Source organism: Pelodiscus sinensis, chromosome 20 (assembly GCF_052426305.1).
Source record: "Pelodiscus sinensis isolate ZL-2025 chromosome 20, ASM5242630v1, whole genome shotgun sequence".
Lineage (NCBI taxonomy): Eukaryota > Metazoa > Chordata > Testudines > Trionychidae > Pelodiscus > Pelodiscus sinensis.
Window position 1 is genome coordinate 1,596,441 of NC_143071.1, and position 20,070 is coordinate 1,616,510.

Here is a 20,070-nt window from a genome sequence, read left to right on the forward strand (position 1 = left end):
CTGGCTGTGGGACTCGGTTTCCCTACCCAAGCCGGAGGCAGGGCCTTGGCCCTGAAGGGTAACCCAGGCTAAGCCATTGCCCTGGGGGAGGGGGAGGCGAACTCCCCGAAGTCACTCGCCCCTTCCCCGAGCCGGGCTGGGGGTCTCAGCAGGCGCAGAGTGGCCCTGGGGATGTGCCGCGTCCAGCCACCTGTGGGGCCAGCGCCCACAGGCCGGGTGCCAGGCCAAGAGCAGGATCCCTGGGCCAGGTAAGAGCCAGGGGGAGGGGAATGGGCCCGGCTGGCAGCCAGGCCCGGGAGAGGAGCCCGCCCGGGGCAGGGCACAGATGGGGGACTCCAGCATTTCCCACGTGGCCACAGGCTCTCCGGGGGCTGGCAAAGCCCCAGCCCTTCTCCCTGCTGCACCGCCTTGGTGCTGGCTGCAGGGCCCTGCCTCCCTCCCAGACCCGAACAGCCGGTGACTCCCCCCTTCCCGGGGAAGCGGGTCCTGGCTCTGGGCCTTTAGGCTCCATCCTCAGACTGACCCCTGGCTCCCCCCACAGCCATGCAGGCTCACGGGCCCAGGCCGGCGGGGCCCAGTCAGTCCGGGGGAAGGGGCACCGGGGTCGGTGGCTGGCAGGGAACGCCCCCGGCACGGAGCGGGTGGGACGCGCCGTTGTGCCCCTCGAAACACTTGGACGCAGCGCGGGACCAGCCCAGCAAGGAGGGGCGGCCGTGTGCCGGAGAAGCCCGGCTGGCCCTCAGCTGGCAGCCTGGGACTGGAGAGGGCGGCCAGAGCTGTCCCCCCCCAGCACTGGGGCAGGGAGAGGCTCCGCCGGGCGAGGAGGCGGCAGGACGCCCCGCGGGGAGACAGGTGCCCCCCCAGCACTGGGGCAGGGAGAGGCTCCGCTGGGCGAGGAGGCGGCAGGACGCCCCGCAGGGAGACAGGTGCCCCCCCAGCACTGGGGCAGGGAGAGGCTCCGCCGGGCGAGGAGGCGGCAGGACGCCCCGCGGGGAGACAGGTGCCCCCCCAGCACTGGGGCAGGGAGAGGCTCCGCTGGGCGAGGAGGCGGCAGGACGCCCCGCAGGGAGACAGGTGCCCCCCCCCCAAGAGCACTGGGGCAGGGAGAGGCTCCGCCGGGCGAGGAGGCGGCAGGACGCCCCGCAGGGAGACAGGTGCCCCCCCAAGAGCACTGGGGCAGGGAGAGGCTCCGCCGGGCGAGGAGGCGGCAGGACGCCCCGCGGGGAGACGGGTGCCCCCCCAGCACTGGGGCAGGGAGAGGCTCCGCCAGGCGAGGAGGCGGCAGGACGCCCCGCGGGGAGACAGGTGCCCCCCCCAAGAGCACTGGGGCAGGGAGAGGCTCCGCCGGGCGAGGAGGCGGCAGGACGCCCCGCGGGGAGACGGGTGCCCCCCCAGCACTGGGGCAGGGAGAGGCTCCGGCAGGCGAGGAGGCGGCAGGACGCCCCGCAGGGAGACAGGTGCCCCCCCAGCACTGGGGCAGGGAGAGGCTCCGGCAGGCGAGGAGGCGGCAGGACGCCCCGCGGGGAGACAGGTGCCCCCCCCAAGAGCACTGGGGCAGGGAGAGGCTCCGCCGGGTGAGGAGGCGGCAGGACGCCCCGCGGGGAGACAGGTGCCCCCCCAGCACTGGGGCAGGGAGAGGCTCCGCCGGGCCAGGAGGCGGCAGGACGCCCCGCGGGGAGACAGGTGCCCCCCCCAAGAGCACTGGGGCAGGGAGAGGCTCCGGCAGGCGAGGAGGCGGCAGGACGCCCCGCGGGGAGACAGGTGCCCCCCCCCCAGCACTGGGGCAGGGAGAGGCTCCGCCGGGCCAGGAGGCGGCAGGACGCCCCGCGGGGAGACAGGTGCCCCCCCCAAGAGCACTGGGGCAGGGAGAGGCTCCGCCGGGCGAGGAGGCGGCAGGACGCCCCGCGGGGAGACAGGTGCCCCCCCCAAGAGCACTGGGGCAGGGAGAGGCTCCGCCGGGCGAGGAGGCGGCAGGACGCCCCACAGGGAGACAGGTGCCCCCCCAGCACTGGGGCAGGGAGAGGCTCCGCCGGGCGAGGAGGCGGCAGGGCGCCCCGCGGGGAGACAGGTGCCCCCCCAAGAGCACTGGGGCAGGGAGAGGCTCCGCCGGGCGAGGAGGCGGCAGGACGCCCCGCGGGGAGACAGGTGCCCCCCCCAAGAGCACTGGGGCAGGGAGAGGCTCCGCCGGGCGAGGAGGCGGCAGGACGCCCCACAGGGAGACAGGTGCCCCCCCCAAGAGCACTGGGGCAGGGAGAGGCTCCGCCGGGCGAGGAGGCGGCAGGACGCCCCGCAGGGAGACAGGTGCCCCCCCAGCACTGGGGCAGGGAGAGGCTCCGGCAGGCGAGGAGGCGGCAGGACGCCCCGCGGGGAGACAGGTGCCCCCCCAAGAGCACTGGGGCAGGGAGAGGCTCCGCCGGGCGAGGAGGCGGCAGGACGCCCCGCGGGGAGACAGGTGCCCCCCCCAAGAGCACTGGGGCAGGGAGAGGCTCCGCCAGGCGAGGAGGCGGCAGGACGCCCCGCGGGGAGACAGGTGCCCCCCCCAAGAGCACTGGGGCAGGGAGAGGCTCCGCCGGGCGAGGAGGCGGCAGGACGCCCCACAGGGAGACAGGTGCCCCCCCCAAGAGCACTGGGGCAGGGAGAGGCTCCGCCGGGCGAGGAGGCGGCAGGACGCCCCGCAGGGAGACAGGTGCCCCCCCAAGAGCACTGGGGCAGGGAGAGGCTCCGCCGGGCGAGGAGGCGGCAGGACGCCCCGCGGGGAGACAGGTGCCCCCCCAGCACTGGGGCAGGGAGAGGCTCCGGCAGGCGAGGAGGCGGCAGGGCGCCCCGCGGGGAGACAGGTGCCCCCCCCAGCACTGGGGCAGGGAGAGGCTCCGCCGGGCGAGGAGGCGGCAGGACGCCCCGCGGGGAGACAGGTGCCCCCCCAAGAGCACTGGGGCAGGGAGAGGCTCCGCCAGGCGAGGAGGCGGCAGGACGCCCCGCGGGGAGACAGGTGCCCCCCCCAGCACTGGGGCAGGGAGAGGCTCCGCCGGGCGAGGAGGCGGCAGGACGCCCCGCGGGGAGACAGGTGCCCCCCCAAGAGCACTGGGGCAGGGAGAGGCTCCGCCGGGCGAGGCGGCAGGACACCCCGCAGGGAGACAGGTGCCCCCCCAAGAGCACAGGGGCAGGGAGAGGCTCCGCCGGGCGAGGAGGCGGCAGGACGCCCCGCAGGGAGACAGGTGCCCCCCCCCCAAGAGCACTGGGGCAGGGAGAGGCTCCGCCGGGCGAGGAGGCGGCAGGACGCCCCGCGGGGAGACAGGTGCCCCCCCAAGAGCACAGGGGCAGGGAGAGGCTCCGCCGGGCGAGGAGGCGGCAGGACGCCCCGCAGGGAGACAGGTGCCCCCTCAGAGCACTGGGGCAGGGAGAGGCTCCGCCGGGCGAGGAGGCGGCAGGACGCCCCGCGGGGAGACAGGTGCCCCCCCAAGAGCACTGGGGCAGGGAGAGGCTCCGGCAGGCGAGGAGGCGGCAGGACGCCCCGCGGGGAGACGGGTGCCCCCCCAAGAGCACTGGGGCAGGGAGAGGCTCCGGCAGGCGAGGAGGCGGCAGGACGCCCCGCGGGGAGACAGGTGCCCCCCCAGCACTGGGGCAGGGAGAGGCTCCGCCGGGCGAGGAGGCGGCAGGACGCCCCGCGGGGAGACAGGTGCCCCCCCAGCACTGGGGCAGGGAGAGGCTCCGCCGGGCGAGGAGGCGGCAGGGCGCCCCGCGGGGAGACAGCGAGCGAGACGGCCCAGGAGGCTGAGCGGAAGTTTGACCTTTATTTGCTGCAGATCCTCAGCGCTCGCGTCCGAGGCCGGGGCAAAGAACCGAGGAGCTAGAATGAGACTGGAGCCCGGACGCTGCCCGGCCCGCACAGAACTTCAACCAATACAAAATAACCTCGGCGGAGAAAACTATACAGAGTATTTACACTTCCGATAAATAGAGGGCGAGCGTGCGGGCGCCGCCCCCGGCCAGGGCAGCAGGGCGCAGGGCGCGGCCGGGGCCCCACAGGCAGGGCAGCGTCCAGCCCTTCTCAGGACGCCCGTCTCGCCCGCTCCACAGCCCCCACACCCCAGTTGTGCTAAAAGCAGGACCCGGGCCCGTGCCCACCTGCCCCTGCCCCTCTCCCGCCTGCGCAGCCGCCCCGGGCCCTGGGGATTCCCTCTGCAGGAGGCGCAGCCGGGAGCCGTGGCAGCCCTCGGCCACGGACCACGTTCTGGCCCAGCTCACAATGGCTCCAGTGCCAGGAGCAGGCTGGCCCCGTGCAGCGGCGACGGCGATGGGCCCGAGGAGGGCACCCCGCCGCTTTCGGACCCCGCCAACCCCCCGCCCGCCAGATCCCTGGGGCTCGCCGTGGCCGAGAGCGCCAGGGCCCAGGGCAGCCCGCTGCCCTCTAGAACGAGGGTGGACGGGCCGACTCGGGCCCACGCCCGGCGCCTCCCTCCTGCCCGCCCCAGCCGAGCGCCTGCTGCGGAACGACCCGCCCCGAGGGCCGCCACCGTGCCACCCCCCCAGTGCTTCACCAGTGCCCGGCCCGGCCCCACCACGGGCGCCAGGCCAAGAGCCTCCCTCCCCCCGAGAAGTAGCAGAGGCAGGTGTGTGGTGCACCTGGACAGGCTGCTCTCAGCCTGCGGCCCCATCACACCCTCCCGGCCCCTCCCCACGCAGGCTGCCCCAGGCGCCTCGGCCCCCAGACACAGGGGCTCCAGCGGGGCAGAGAAGTTTCCCCCCGGCCGTGCGGACGTGGGAAGGGAGCCGCCAGCCCCACGCTCCTGCGCAGCTGGCAGGGAGGTTGCTTTGCAGACGGCGCCCACGGCTGCCGGCTCAGAGCTGTGGCCTAGGACCCCCCGGACCCCCCCAGCAACAAAACTGCAGAAGCTGAAGCTAGTCCCTGGGGAGCCAGGCGGTGCGGGCTGCCGGAGGGGCCCTGCCTGGCTGCCTGCGCTCCCCCTCTCCGAGGGAGGGGAACATCGGCCCAGCTGCTAGTGTCTCTTCATGGAGGACACCTTCTTCTTCCTCGCCGCCAGCATCTCGTAGAAGGGGTCCCTGCTGATCGCTGCCCTGGCAGGGGAAAGGACGTGGAAATGGGAGACGGGCTCATGGGAGGAGCCGCTGCCCCGGGGCAAAGGGACAGGCCAGGGCCCTGCCACAGACGCCGCGTAACCCTGGGCAGGCCCCAGGGGGCAGAGCCATGGCCTGGCCCGTGCAGCGGCCTCCTGCCGGGCCCCAGCGGGCAGCCCGGAGAACCTGGCCCAGCCCCCCGCCCCGGGGCCAGCCAGCAGCGCTCACTTGATGCACTTGATCCACTCCTCCTCCTCCTCGGGGGTGGGGGCCGAGATGCGATACACCGTGTGGTTCCCCTCCACCACCCGCCCGTCCGCCTCCGTCTTGCAGGCCTTGATCACCTGGTCCTTGTTGTCGGGGATGTAGAGCTCAAAGCAGTTCTGAGAAGGAAGGAGACACGTGAGCCCCCCGCAGGCGCCTGCCGCTGCCCAGCGAGACGCCAACCGCGAGCAGGGAACGCGCAGCCCCGGGGGGGGGGGGGGCAGAGCCACGGGGGGGGAAACGCGCAGCCCCGGGGGGGGGGGCAGAGCCGCGGGGGGGGAACGCGCAGCCCCGGGGGGGGGCAGAGCTGCGAGCAGGGCACGCGCAGCCCCGGGGGGGGGGGGCAGAGCCGCAAGCAGAGAACGTGCAGCCCCGGGGGGGGGCAGAGCCGCGAGCAGAGAACGCACAGCCCCGGGGGGGGCAGAGCCGCGGGGGGGGAACGCGCAGCCCCGGGGGGGGGGGGCAGAGCCGCAAGCAGAGAACGTGCAGCCCCGGGGGGGGGCAGAGCCGCGAGTAGGGAACGCGCAGCCCCGGGGGGGGGGGGGGCAGAGCCGCGGGGGGGGAACGCGCAGCCCCGGGGGGGGGCAGAGCCGCGAGCAGAGAACGTGCAGCCCCGGGGGGGGGCAGAGCCGGGAGCAGGGAACGCGCAGCCCCGGGGGGGGAGGGGGGCAGAGCCGCGAGCAGGGAACGTGCAGCCCCGGGGGGGGGGGCAGAGCCGCGAGCGGGGAACGTGCAGCCCCGGGGGGGGGGCAGAGCCGCGAGCAGAGAACGTGCAGCCCCGGGGGGGGGGCAGAGCCGCGAGCAGGGAACGCGCAGCCCCGGGGGGGGGCAGAGCCGCGAGCAGAGAACGTGCAGCCCCGGGGGGGGGGCAGAGCCGCGAGCAGAGAACGTGCAGCCCCGGGGGGGGGCAGAGCCGCGAGAAGAGAACGTGCAGCCCCGAGGGGGGCAGAGCCGGGAGCAGGGAACGCGCAGCCCCGGGGGGGGGCAGAGCCGCGAGCAGGGAACGTGCAGCCCCGGGGGGGGGCAGAGCCGCGAGCGGGGGGGGGCAGAGCCGCGAGCAGGGCACGCGCAGCCCCGGGGGGGGGGCAGAGCCGTGAGCAGGTGTGACGCAACCCATGCCAATCTCACGGCCCGGGCCACAGCCCCAGGCGCTCCCGTGCCCACAGCCACACAGAGCCCGGCCCGGGGGGCACACGCCCCCAGACTCACCGGCTTTTTGGAGTCCTCCACCTCACGGATGCTCAGGTTCTCCAAGGGGATGATGCCTCGAGGCTCCTTATCCTGTGGGAGGCCGGGCGAAGAGGGGAGAGGTTAGCCACGGAGCTGCAGGGCTCCCTGCCCCCCCAGGGCACGGCCTCCGCCTGCCCCCCGCCCACAGGGCTCCCTGCCCCCCCAGGGCATGGCCTCCGCCTGCCCCCCACCCGCAGGGCTCCCTGCCCCCCGGTGTGCCCCCCTGTGGCACGGTCTCTGCCTGCCCCCCACCCGCAGGGCTCCCTGCCCCCCGGCCTGCCCCCCCATGGCATGGCCTCCGCCTGCCCCCCGCCCACAGGGCTCCCTGACCCCCGGTCTGCCCCCCTGTGGCACGGCCTCCGCCTGCCCCCCGCCCGCAGGGCTCCCTGACCCCCGGTCTGCCCCCCTGTGGCACGGCCTCCGCCTGCCCCCCGCCCGCAGGGCTCCCTGACCCCCGGTCTGCCCCCTGTGGCACGGTCTCTGCCTGCCCCCAACCCGCAGGGCTCCCTGATCCCCAGCCTGCCCCCCCTGTGGAACGGCCTCTGCCTGCCCCCAACCCACAGGGCTCCCTGACCCCCAGCCTGCCCCCTCCCCCCGTGGCACGGCCTCTGCCTGCCCCCCACCCGCAGGGCTCCCTGACCCTCCTGTGGCGCGGCTCCAGCCCTGGCCAGCCTCCGCCTGCCCCCGACCTGCAGGGCTCTGAGGTGAGCAGACTGGTCACAGCCTCCGTCAGCAACCTGGAAACTCCCCACCCGTGTCCTTACCCCTCTAGTATGGGGTGCAGCCAGCCCAGGCACCCCCATGGCATTCCTGCCCGGCACTCGCCCCTCGCCCCGGGCCCTGCGCAGGCCGGAGGCGGAGGGCCAGCGGGCTCCGGGCTGGGCACTCACTGTGGTGTACTCGAAGTAGTAAAGGCAGTTGTCGGTCAGAATGAACCAGCGCCTCTTCCACGTCTTCACCCGGCCACCTGCCAACGAGAGAGGGGCCCGGCTGACAGCGCGCCCACCCACCAGCCCAGGCTGCAGCCTCGGGGCACGGCCGGCTCCTGGCAGGCTACGGCAGCGAGCGCCCCGGACGAGCACAGACAGAACAGTAAGCGTCCGGCAGAGCACAGAGCCCGGGCATAAGCAGCACCGGCCAGCCCCACCTGTGACCACGGGGCCAGGCCCAACAGCAACAGGCAGCACAAAGCCACAGTGGCAGGACGTGAGCGGCAGCTGGAAGCAGAGCCAGGACCGGAGCTGGGAGGGGCCGATGTGACAGCCGGGCGGTTCGGAGACACGGTGCTTTGAGAGAACTCGATTGGGGCCAGCGCGGACACGGAGCGGCCCCACGCTGGCCTCATCGCAACGTCCTTATCCCCGGCGCAAAGCCGCCCGCTCTGGGTGTTAAACGGGGCCGGGCGCCGGCGGAAGGGTCGGGGTTATAAGACGGGACCGGGCGCCGGGGGAAGGGTCGGGGTTATAAGATGGGACCGGGCGCCGGGGGAAGGGTCGGGGTTGTAAGACGGGACCGGGCGCCAGGGGAAGGGTCGAGGTTGTAAGACGGGACCGGGCGCCAGGGGAAGGGTCGAGGTTATAAGACGGGACCGGGCGCCAGGGGAAGGGTCGAGGTTGTAAGACGGGACCGGGCGTCGGGGGAAGGGTCGAGGTTGTAAGACGGGACCGGGCGCCGGGGGAAGGGTCGAGGTTGTAAGACGGGACCGGGCGCCAGGGGAAGGGTCGAGGTTATAAGACGGGACCGGGCGCCAGGGGAAGGGTCGAGGTTGTAAGACGGGACCGGGCGTCGGGGGAAGGGTCGAGGTTGTAAGACGGGACCGGGCGCCAGGGGAAGGGTCGGGGTTATAAGACGGGACCGGGCGCCGGGGGAAGGGTCGGGGTTATAAGATGGGACCGGGCGCCGGGGGAAGGGTCGGGGTTGTAAGACGGGACCGGGCGCCAGGGGAAGGGTCGAGGTTGTAAGACGGGACCGGGCGCCAGGGGAAGGGTCGAGGTTATAAGACGGGACCGGGCGCCAGGGGAAGGGTCGAGGTTGTAAGACGGGACCGGGCGTCGGGGGAAGGGTCGAGGTTGTAAGACGGGACCGGGCGCCAGGGGAAGGGTCGAGGTTGTAAGACGGGACCGGGCGCCGGGGGAAGGGTCGAGGTTGTAAGACGGGGCCGGGCGCCGGGGGAAGGGTCGAGGTTGTAAGACGGGGCCGGGCGCCGGGGGAAGGGTCGAGGTTGTAAGACGGGACCGGGCGCCGGGGGAAGGGTCGAGGTTGTAAGACGGGACCGGGCGCCGGGGGAAGGGTCGAGGTTGTAAGACGGGACCGGGCGCCGGGGGAAGGGTCGAGGTTGTAAGACGGGACCGGGCGCCGGGGGAAGGGTCGGGGTTATAAGACGGGACCGGGCGCCGGGGGAAGGGTCGAGGTTGTAAGACGGGACCGGGCGCCGGGGGAAGGGTCGAGGTTGTAAGACGGGACCGGGCGCCGGGGGAAGGGTCGAGGTTGTAAGACGGGACCGGGCGCCAGGGGAAGGGTCGAGGTTGTAAGACGGGACCGGGCGTCAGGGGAAGGGTCGAGGTTGTAAGACGGGACCGGGCGCCGGGGGAAGGGTCGAGGTTGTAAGACGGGACCGGGCGCCGGGGGAAGGGTCGAGGTTGTAAGACGGGACCGGGCGTCGGGGGAAGGGTCGAGGTTGTAAGACGGGACCGGGCGTCGGGGGAAGGGTCGAGGTTGTAAGACGGGACCGGGCGTCGGGGGAAGGGTCGAGGTTGTAAGACGGGACCGGGCGCCGGGGGAAGGGTCGAGGTTGTAAGACGGGACCGGGCGCCGGGGGAAGGGTCGAGGTTGTAAGACGGGACCGGGCGCCAGGGGAAGGGTCGAGGTTGTAAGACAGGACCGGGCGTCGGGGGAAGGGTCGAGGTTGTAAGACGGGACCGGGCGTCGGGGGAAGGGTCGAGGTTGTAAGACGGGACCGGGCGTCGGGGGAAGGGTCGAGGTTGTAAGACGGGACCGGGCGCCGGGGGAAGGGTCGAGGTTGTAAGACGGGACCGGGCGCCGGGGGAAGGGTCGAGGTTGTAAGACGGGACCGGGCGCCGGGGGAAGGGTCGAGGTTATAAGACGGGACCGGGCGCCGGGGGAAGGGTCGAGGTTGTAAGACGGGACCGGGCGCCGGGGGAAGGGTCGAGGTTGTAAGACGGGACCGGGCGCCGGGGGAAGGGTCGAGGTTGTAAGACGGGACCGGGCGCCGGGGAAGGGTCGAGGTTGTAAGACGGGACCGGGCGCCGGGGGAAGGGTCGAGGTTGTAAGCCGGGACCGGGCGCCGGGGGAAGGGTCGAGGTTGTAAGCCGGGACCGGGCGCCGGGGGAAGGGTCGAGGTTGTAAGCCGGGACCGGGCGCCGGGGGAAGGGTCGAGGTTGTAAGACGGGACCGGGCGCCGGGGGAAGGGTCGAGGTTGTAAGACGGGACCGGGCGCCGGGGGAAGGGTCGAGGTTGTAAGACGGGACCGGGCGCCGGGGGAAGGGTCGAGGTTGTAAGACGGGACCGGGCGCCGGGGGAAGGGTCGAGGTTGTAAGACGGGACCGGGCGCCGGGGAAGGGTCGAGGTTGTAAGACGGGACCGGGCGCCGGGGGAAGGGTCGAGGTTGTAAGACGGGACCGGGCGCCGGGGGAAGGGTCGAGGTTGTAAGACGGGACCGGGCGCCGGGGGAAGGGTCGAGGTTGTAAGACGGGACCGGGCGCCGGGGGAAGGGTCGAGGTTGTAAGACGGGACCGGGCGTCAGGGGAAGGGTCGAGGTTGTAAGACAGGACCGGGGGGTTGTAAGACGGGACCGGGCGCCGGGGGAAGGGTCGAGGTTGTAAGACGGGACCGGGCGCCGGGGGAAGGGTCGAGGTTGTAAGACGGGACCGGGCGCCGGGGGAAGGGTCGAGGTTGTAAGACGGGACCGGGCGCCGGGGGAAGGGTCGAGGTTGTAAGACGGGACCGGGCGCCGGGGGAAGGGTCGAGGTTGTAAGACGGGACCGGGCGCCGGGGGAAGGGTCGAGGTTGTAAGACGGGACCGGGCGCCGGGGGAAGGGTCGAGGTTGTAAGACGGGACCGGGCGTCGGGGGAAGGGTCGAGGTTGTAAGACAGGATCGGGGGGTTGTAAGACGGGACCGGGCGCCGGGGGAAGGGTCGAGGTTGTAAGACGGGACCGGGCGCCGGGGGAAGGGTCGAGGTTATAAGACGGGACCGGGCGCCAGGGGAAGGGTCGAGGTTGTAAGACGGGACCGGGCGCCGGGGGAAGGGTCGAGGTTGTAAGACGGGACCGGGCGCCGGGGGAAGGGTCGAGGTTGTAAGACGGGACCGGGCGCCGGGGGAAGGGTCGAGGTTGTAAGACGGGACCGGGCGCCGGGGGAAGGGTCGAGGTTGTAAGACGGGACCGGGCGCCAGGGGAAGGGTCGAGGTTGTAAGACGGGACCGGGCGCCGGGGGAAGGGTCGAGGTTGTAAGACGGGACCGGGCGCCGGGGGAAGGGTCGAGGTTGTAAGACGGGACCGGGCGCCGGGGGAAGGGTCGAGGTTGTAAGACGGGACCGGGCGCCGGGGGAAGGGTCGAGGTTGTAAGACGGGACCGGGCGCCGGGGGAAGGGTCGAGGTTGTAAGACGGGACCGGGCGCCAGGTGAAGGGTCGGGGTTGTAAGACGGGACCGGGCGCCGGGGGAAGGGTCGAGGTTGTAAGACGGGACCGGGCGCCGGGGGAAGGGTCGAGGTTATAAGACGGGACCGGGCGCCGGGGGAAGGGTCGAGGTTGTAAGACGGGACCGGGCGCCGGGGGAAGGGTCGAGGTTATAAGACGGGACCGGGCGCCAGGGGAAGGGTCGAGGTTGTAAGACGGGACCGGGCGTCAGGGGAAGGGTCGAGGTTGTAAGACGGGACCGGGCGCCGGGGGAAGGGTCGAGGTTGTAAGACGGGACCAGGCACCGGGGGAAGGGTCGAGGTTGTAAGACGGGACCAGGCACCGGGGGAAGGGTCGAGGTTGTAAGACGGGACCGGGCGCCGGGGGAAGGGTCGAGGTTGTAAGACGGGACCGGGCGCCAGGGGAAGGGTCGAGGTTGTAAGACGGGACCGGGCGCCGGGGGAAGGGTCGAGGTTATAAGACGGGACCGGGCGCCAGGGGAAGGGTCGAGGTTGTAAGACGGGACCGGGCGCCGGGGGAAGGGTCGAGGTTGTAAGACGGGACCGGGCGCCAGGGGAAGGGTCGGGGTTGTAAGACGGGACCGGGCGCCGGGGGAAGGGTCGGGGTTGTAAGACGGGACCGGGCGCCGGGGGAAGGGTCGAGGTTGTAAGACGGGACCGGGCGCCGGGGGAAGGGTCGAGGTTGTAAGACGGGACCGGGCGCCAGGGGAAGGGTCGAGGTTGTAAGACGGGACCGGGCGCCGGGGGAAGGGTCGAGGTTGTAAGACGGGACCGGGCGCCGGGGGAAGGGTCGAGGTTGTAAGACGGGACCGGGCGCCGGGGGAAGGGTCGAGGTTGTAAGACGGGACCGGGCACCGGGGGAAGGGTCGGGGTTGTAAGACGGGACCGGGCGCCAGGGGAAGGGTCGAGGTTGTAAGACGGGACCGGGCGCCGGGGGAAGGGTCGAGGTTGTAAGACGGGACCGGGCGCCGGGGGAAGGGTCGAGGTTGTAAGACTGGACCGGGCGCCGGGGGAAGGGTCGAGGTTATAAGACGGGGCCGGGCGCCGGGGGAAGGGTCAGGGTTGTAAGACGGGACCGGGCGCCAGGGGAAGGGTCGAGGTTGTAAGACGGGACCGGGCGCCGGGGGAAGGGTCGAGGTTGTAAGACGGGACCGGGCGCCGGGGGAAGGGTCGAGGTTGTAAGACGGGACCGGGCGCCGGGGGAAGGGTCGAGGTTGTAAGACGGGGCCGGGCGCCGGGGGAAGGGTCGAGGTTGTAAGACGGGACCGGGCGCCAGGGGAAGGGTCGAGGTTGTAAGACAGGACCGGGCGCCGGGGGAAGGGTCGAGGTTGTAAGACGGGACCGGGCGCCGGGGGAAGGGTCGAGGTTGTAAGACGGGACCGGGCGCCGGGGGAAGGGTCGAGGTTGTAAGACGGGACCGGGCGCCGGGGGAAGGGTCGAGGTTGTAAGACGGGGCCGGGCGCCGGGGGAAGGGTCGAGGTTGTAAGACGGGACCGGGCGCCGGGGGAAGGATCGAGGTTGTAAGACGGGACCGGGCGCCGGGGGAAGGGTCGAGGTTGTAAGACGGGACCGGGCGCCGGGGGAAGGGTCGAGGTTGTAAGACGGGACCGGGCGCCGGGGGAAGGATCGAGGTTGTAAGACGGGACCGGGCGCCGGGGGAAGGGTCGAGGTTGTAAGACGGGACCGGGCGCCGGGGGAAGGGTCGAGGTTGTAAGACGGGACCGGGCGTCAGGGGAAGGGTCGAGGTTGTAAGACGGGACCAGGCGCCGGGGGAAGGGTCGAGGTTGTAAGACGGGACCGGGCGCCGGGGGAAGGGTCGAGGTTGTAAGACGGGACCGGGCGCCGGGGGAAGGGTCAGGGTTGTAAGACGGGACCGGGCGCCAGGGGAAGGGTCGGGGTTGTAAGACGGGACCGGGCGCCGGGGAAGGGTCGAGGTTGTAAGACGGGACCGGGCGCCGGGGGAAGGGTCGAGGTTGTAAGACGGGACCGGGCGCCGGGGAAGGGTCGAGGTTGTAAGACGGGACCGGGCGCCAGGGGAAGGGTCGAGGTTGTAAGACGGGACCGGGCACCGGGGGAAGGGTCGAGGTTGTAAGACGGGACCGGGCGCCGGGGGAAGGGTCGAGGTTGTAAGACGGGACCGGGCGCCGGGGGAAGGGTCGAGGTTATAAGACGGGACCGGGCGCCGGGGGAAGGGTCGAGGTTGTAAGACGGGACCGGGCACCGGGGGAAGGGTCGAGGTTGTAAGACGGGACCGGGCGCCAGGGGAAGGGTCGGGGTTGTAAGACGGGACCAGGCACCGGGGGAAGGGTCGAGGTTGTAAGACGGGACCGGGCGCCGGGGGAAGGGTCGAGGTTGTAAGACGGGACCGGCCACTGGTGGGACAGGGTGACCCAGGTTTTCTGGAATTCGGGTTCCAAGATGTTTTCTCCGCAAGTTTCAATATTACGAGATGCCCTGAAATGGAGCAGGTGGATCTGCACATAGAATCATAAATAGTAGGACTGGAAGGGACCTCGAGAGTCAAGTCCAGTCCCCTCATGGCAGGACCCAGCACCGTCTCGATCGTCCCTGACAGGTGTCTATCTACCCTATTTTTAAATATCCCCAGGGATGGAGATTCCACAAGCTCCCCAAGCAACTTACTCCAGTGTTTCACCACCCCGGCAGGGAGGAAGTGTCAACCTCTCTTGCTGCAGTTGAAGCCCATTGCTGCTTGTCCTGTCCTCAGAGGCCAAGGGGAACAAGTTTTCTCCCTCTTCCTTGACACACCCTTTTAGAGACCTGAAAACTGCTCTCGTGTCCCTTCTCAGTCTTCTCTTTTCCACATTAAACAAACCCAATTTCTTCAGCCTTCCCTCATAGCTCATGTTCTCTAGACCTTGCATCATTCTCGTTGCTCTTCTCTGGACCCTCTCCAATTTCTCCACATCTTTCTTGAAATGCAATGCCCAGCACTGGACACAACACTCCAACTGAGGCCAACCAGCGCAGAGCAGAGCGGAACGACTCCTCGTGTCTCGCTCACAACACACCTGCTAATGCCGCCCAGAATCACATTTGCTTTTTTTGCAACAGTGTCACACTGTTGACTCATTTAGTTTGTGGTCCACTCCGACCCCTGGATCCCTTTCTGCGGGGCTCCTTCCTAGAGAGCCGCTTCCCATCGTGTGTGTGACACGGATTGTTCCTCCCTACGTGGAGCACTTTGCATGTGTCCTTATTGAACTTCACCCTGTTCCCCTCAACCCATTTCTCCAGTTTGTCCAGATCATTTTGAATTCTGACCCATCCTCCAAAGCACTTGCAACCCCTCCCAGCCTGGGATCATCTGCAAACTTAATAAGCGTCCTTTCTATGCTGATATCTAAATCATTGATGAAGATACTGAACAGAGCTGGTCCCAACACAGACCCCTGCGGAACCCCACTTGTTCTGCCCTTCCAGCAGGATTGTGACCTGCTAATAACTACTCTGAGAATGGTTATCCAGCCAGTTCTGCACCCACCTTATAGTAGCCACGTCTAAGTTGTATTTGCCTAGTTTATTGATAAGAATATCATGCAAGGCCATATCAAATACCTTACTAAAGTCTAGGTATACCACGTCCACCGCTTCTCCCTTATCCACAAGACTCGTTACGCTATCACAGAAAGCTATCAGATTTGTTCGACATGATTTGTTCTTTACAAATCCATGCTGGCTGTTCCCTATGTTTACAGATGATTCCTTAATTACTTGCTCCTTTGTCTTCCCTGGCACAGAAGTTAAACTGGCTGGTCTGTACTTTCCTGGGTTGTTCTTATTCCCCTTTTTATAGATGGGCACTAGATTTGCCCTTTTCCAGTCTTCTGGAATCTCTCCTGTCTCCCATGATATTCCAAAGATGACAGCTAGAGGCTCAGATCTCTCCTCTGTCAGCTCCCTGAGTATTCTAGGTGCATTTCAGCAGGCCCTGGTGACTTGCAGGCATCTAACCTTTCTAGGTGATTTTAACTTGTTTCCAGGTTGCTGACGCAGACTGAAGACCGAAACCAAGCAGTCATTGAGCATCTCCGCCATTTCCAAGTTCCCTGTTACTGCTTCTCCCTCCTCACTGAGCGATGGGCCTGCCCTGTCCTTGGGCTTCCTCTTGCATCTAATCTATTTATAGAACAGTGGCCCCCGCCGAGCAACCAGGGCCGGCCAAGCCATTCGTGTGCCCCAGCCCTGGGCGCGCGGCAGCCCCAGAAGGTTGGGGACCTGTTACAGGGCTTCGTGTTTCCCTTTCTGCCTGTAGCTAGTCTGAGCTCATTCTGGGCCTTCGCCTTTGTAATCTCGCCCCTGCATGCCTGTGCCGTTTGCCTAGATTCATCCTTTGGCATTTGCCCGAGTTTCCATCTTTGCTCGGACCCCTTTTTGATTTTTAGTGTGCCAGGGTCAGCAGACGTGCCAGGTGAGCCAGGCCAGGGGGACCCTCACTCCGGGTCAGGCTGCTCTCCCCAACCTCCTCTCGCTGCTCCATCAGGGCAGACTGCGGCCCAGGTGGAAGAGTCGTGGCAGCGCCCGGGCCAGCCGCCCTGCCGACACGTCCTGGAGGGGCCGAGAGGGGCGTCCAGCCCCAAGGAGGTGCAGGGCCAGGGTGCCGTGCGACAGGTGCCCTGCTAGGCACTGCTGATGGGGCTGGATCAGCCCTGGGCATGGGCCCCACTCCCAAGCCCGCACACAGGGCCGGAGCCGAGCCAGCACCCGGGACAGCTGGGGGCTGAGAGCCAGGCCTGTCCCGGAGGGCTCCACGCTGCTGGGCACGGCCAGCCCAGGGAAAGCCGGAGAGCTCTCTGCCAAGGCCGCAGAGAGAAGCGAGAGGCAGGGGCAGGGCGGCTGTGAGAGCCCGTGGGGGAAGCACCGTGTCTGCAGCGCCGTGGGGGCCAGGGCCCGCCCAGGGGTGCCCTGCCGCTGCTGGGGCTCGGGGATGGAGGCTCCGGGCAGGATCCCCGTGCCAGGGCAGCCCGCGCAGCCCGGACTCCTGGCTGAGCATGGGCGTTGGGTGCCCCTTGGCCAGCGCTGCCCGGCTGCGAAGCAGGCACTGCCTCGGAGAAGGGAGGAGAAAGCTCTGCTCAGCCCAGCGGGGTGACTGCCAGCCCCCCGCCAGAGCAGGCGCTGCCCAGCCCTGTAGAGACAACAAGGTGGGACAGCGCCCGGGGGCTCAGGGCTCCCCTCCCGTACGCACCGGCCCTGCTGGCTCAGGGCTGCTCCCCCGGCTCCCTGCAGCCTGCGCCCCAGCATGGGAGGGGCAGGAAAAGAGGAGCCCTGGAGCCCTGGAAAAGGACTCCCCTTGCCCCTGCAGCGTGGGGCGCTGCGCTGGCTCCGAGGGCAAGAGCCCAATGCCAGGCCACCTGGTCCCGCGAGGGCGTGGGGCTGCCGGCGCCAGCTGCCCCCTGGCACACTGCAGGATGCCCTGAGCCGCCCCCAGTGCCTCCCGACATCACTCCTGGGAGCGCAGCGAGGCCGGGAAGTAGGGTGCCCCCATGGCCACAGCTCCCTCCCCGGGCCCATGGCCCAGGGCTGGGGCTGGGCTCAGCCCCGCACACGCGGGAGGGGCTGGCTGGGTTTGGGTCCTGGAGCGCCGCTGCCTTGCCCGGCCACGCCAGGAGAGGGGCCCAGGATCACAGGGGCCCAGGCTGCAGAGCGCGAGGGCCGGTCCTTCGGGAAGCGAATCCCCGGGGGCTGCGGATGGGCAGCAGCAGCCATGAGAGTCTCCCCAGCACTTGCAACCAAAACAGAAAAGAAACCAAGAAGCCCCAGCAGGCAGGCAGAGCAGAGCAGAGCAGAGCGGGGGGGGGGGGGGGTACGTACCTCCTGGAGTTTGGGGCAAGGAAAGGAAGAGCCAAAATCATGGAAACATACAAATGAGGGAGAAAAGAAAATTAAAACAAAGAAATCAAAGCGGCCCTCGCCCTGGGCAGCCAGAGCTGCCTGCTCGTCTCGGCCGGGGGGCGCTGCGGCAGCCACGCAAGCCGTGGGGGCGGTGCATGGCGGAGGGGGCGGGGCTGGCGTGCGCGGCGTGGCTCCGCCCTCCGTGCTACAGCCCGGCCACTGGCGCATTCCCAGCCCTGCGAGGGGCCCGTGGGCCCAGTTACCCCACGGGGGGCAGGCGGCCTGCGCTCAATGCCCCTACCCCAGCTCCCCTGCTCTAGGCCTGTCCGGCGACAGAGGGGCTGACACCAAGGCAGAGAGACAGAGGGGAGAGTCCAAACCACAGCCAGAGCCCCAGGGAAACACCCCCAGAGTCAGCCTGCTCCCCGGGCCTGCCACGGCCCCGCAGCCCCACGCTCTGCAGGGGCCCACGCAGAAATCGCCGGCGCAGCGACAGGGAGGGGAGGGGAGGCCAGGCCAGGCCATGCTGCATGTGGAGCCAGATGTGCGAGGATGGTGCGGGGCAGGGTGAGCCAGGCTGTGGCAGGGGGAGGTGCACGCAGGCTGGGCAGCTCCCTTCTGCCGCGGAGGGAGTGGGGCTGGAGGCGCTCCAGGGGGACGTAGGGAGACGCTGGGCGCCGGTCGTCATCCTCCAACCAGCCCCTCCCCCAGCCCCACAGCCCCCGGGACCCTCCCCGGCAGCCCCCCCCCCCGAGCACCGCCACCCGAGGATCCCCCCAGCCCCCCCCCGAGCATCACCACCCAAGAATCCCCCCAGCCCCCCCTGAGCACCATCACCCGAGAATCCCCCCAGCCCCTCCCGAGCACCATCACCCCAGGATCCCCCCAGCCCCCACCGAGCACCATCACCCCAGGATCCCCCCAGCCCCCACCGAGCACCATCACCCGAGGATCCCCCCAGCCCCCCCTGAGCACCATCACCCGAGGATCCCCCCAGTCCCCCCTGAGCACCACCACCCGAGAATCCCCCCAGCCCCTCCCGAGCACCACCACCCGAGGATCCCCCCAGCCCCCCCCGAGCATCACCACCCGAGGATCCCCCCAGCCCCCCCCGAGCACCATCACCCGAGGATCCCCCCAGCCCCCCCCTGAGCATCACCACCCGAGAATCCCCCCAGCCCCCACCGAGCACCACCACCCCAGGATCCCCCCAGCCCCCCCGAACACCACCACCCCAGGATCCCCCCAGCCCCCCCTGAGCACCACCACCCCAGGATCCCTCCAGCCCCTGCCTCCCAGACCCCCCCAGCCCTCCCTCCCAGCACTGCAGCGCCCAGGACCGCCCCGACCCCGCCCACACCGTGACCAGAAGGGGAGGCCGGGTTCCACGGGGGACATGCCCAGGGCTGCCCAGCGCCACAGGGCACGGCAGGGCTGGCTGGGGCCAGTGGAAGAGCCTCGGGGCGGCTGCAGGGCTGGGGCCAGGACGTGCATCATCCCCTGCAGGCTGAGCCTCGGGCCACGGATGGCGTCCGAGCAGGGCAGCTCCCCGGGGCAGGCTGGGCGCTCACCGAGTTTCAGCAGCCAGCCCTCGCGGTCGGGGTTGAAGAAGGTGTGGGTGAGGTCGTTGCCGTCGTCCTCGGGGATCTTGAAGGGCTCGTTCTTGATGCTCTCGTAGAGATTCTGGCAGAGAGAAGCACACGAGGGTCACGTGCGGGGCAGCCCCAGCCAGCCAGCCCAGCCCCAGCCAGCCCAGCCCAGCCCAGCCCCCCGCTCCCTGCCCGCAGCCTCACCCTGAGCAGCTCCTCCGGCAGGTCGCCCCCGTCGTTGATGCCGCGGTTCATGGCCACGAAGCGCTCCACCGTGGGCTTGTCCTTCACGTTGGGGTTGTGCAGGCTGGTGTTCAGCATGATGATGGCGAAGGAGAGGACGTAGCAGGTGTCTGCAGGGCACAGGAGGCAGGCGGCTCAGGGGGCCCCAGGCAGGGCGGCACACGGCTAAGGGCAGCCGAGGGGCCGGGCGTGGGGGCAGGCTGCAGGCTCGACCCCGGCAGACATGGGGCCTACAGCCCAAACCAGCCGCCACTCCCCGCCAGGCTCCCCCCCCAGGCAGCACAGAGCCCCTGCCCCAGCAGCCTGGGGGCTCAAAGCCAGGGGTCAGGCAGACCCCCCGTTCTCTCCAGAGGCCTCCGGGTCCGGAGCTGCCCGGCAGCCTGGGGGCTCAAAGCCAGGGGTCAGGCAGACCCCCCGTTCTCTCCAGAGGCCTCCGGGTCCGGAGCTGCCCGGCAGCCTGGGGGCTCAAAGCCAGGGGTCAGGCAGACCCCCCGTTCTCTCCAGAGGCCTCTGGGTCCGGAGCTGCCCGGCAGCCTGGGCCGGTGGCGTCGGGAGTTACCTGTGGACTGGAAGACGCCGGGATTGCACTGACAGTACCGCTGGGCAAACGCCTCCATCATCCGATCGATCTTCTGCGCCTCCCCCGGCAGGCGGAAACTCCACAGGAACTGCCTGCGGGGGGAGGGGGGTCAGCTGGATGGGGGCGCACGGGCTCCGGGCCCCGTCACGGGCTGACACCCCCATGGGCGGGGGCCGTTCCCTGCAGAAACCTGCTCCAGCCGCCCCCCCGCCCAGCCCCCCGCTCACCGCAGCGCCTGCACCAGGTTGAGGTCGGTGAACTCGTGCAGCTCCACGAAGGCGTGCAGCACCTGGATGTTAAACTCGTCTCTGCCGGGACAAAGCAGAGCCAGGGCCCGGGTCACGGCCGGAGCCTCCGCCCCACGGCACCCTCAGGCCTGCCGGAGCCCCTCGCCCCTCCCCCGCCCACGGCTGGTCCATGCTCTCGGGTCTCCCACAAGCACCCGGCTTAAGGGCTGCCCACGAGGCCACAGGGCAGGGGACGGGCACTGCCGGCTTCGGGCCGTCCCCTCCCCCGGGCAGGCAGGGTGCAGGCTGCCTCGGCACAGCGCCGGGCACGACGGCAGGACGCTCCTTGGC

The 20,070-nt window shown here is 70.2% G+C and overlaps 1 protein-coding gene across 5 annotated transcripts in view; it reads right to left on the reverse strand.

Moving 5' to 3' along the window:
- Positions 1-3,772: 3,772 nt before the first annotated feature.
- The window catches only part of CYTH1 (cytohesin 1), a 50,895-nt gene continuing 34,597 nt past the window's right edge, over positions 3,773-20,070 (reverse strand). For 4 of the 5 annotated variants that reach the window (XM_089772007.1, XM_089772008.1, XM_089772009.1 and 1 more), the window contains exons 6-13: positions 19,720-19,800; positions 19,472-19,584; positions 18,874-19,022; positions 18,651-18,763; positions 7,461-7,539; positions 6,550-6,621; positions 5,305-5,459; positions 3,773-5,076 (exon numbers count right to left, since the gene is read on the reverse strand). In XM_089772007.1, coding sequence (XP_089628133.1) covers positions 4,998-5,076; positions 5,305-5,459; positions 6,550-6,621; positions 7,461-7,539; positions 18,651-18,763; positions 18,874-19,022; positions 19,472-19,584; positions 19,720-19,800 — 841 coding nt within the window. In that variant the 3' untranslated portion in view covers positions 3,773-4,997. The remainder of the gene's footprint in view (positions 5,077-5,304; positions 5,460-6,549; positions 6,622-7,460; positions 7,540-18,650; positions 18,764-18,873; positions 19,023-19,471; positions 19,585-19,719; positions 19,801-20,070) is intronic. The other variant, XM_075904167.2, reaches the window with a different exon arrangement.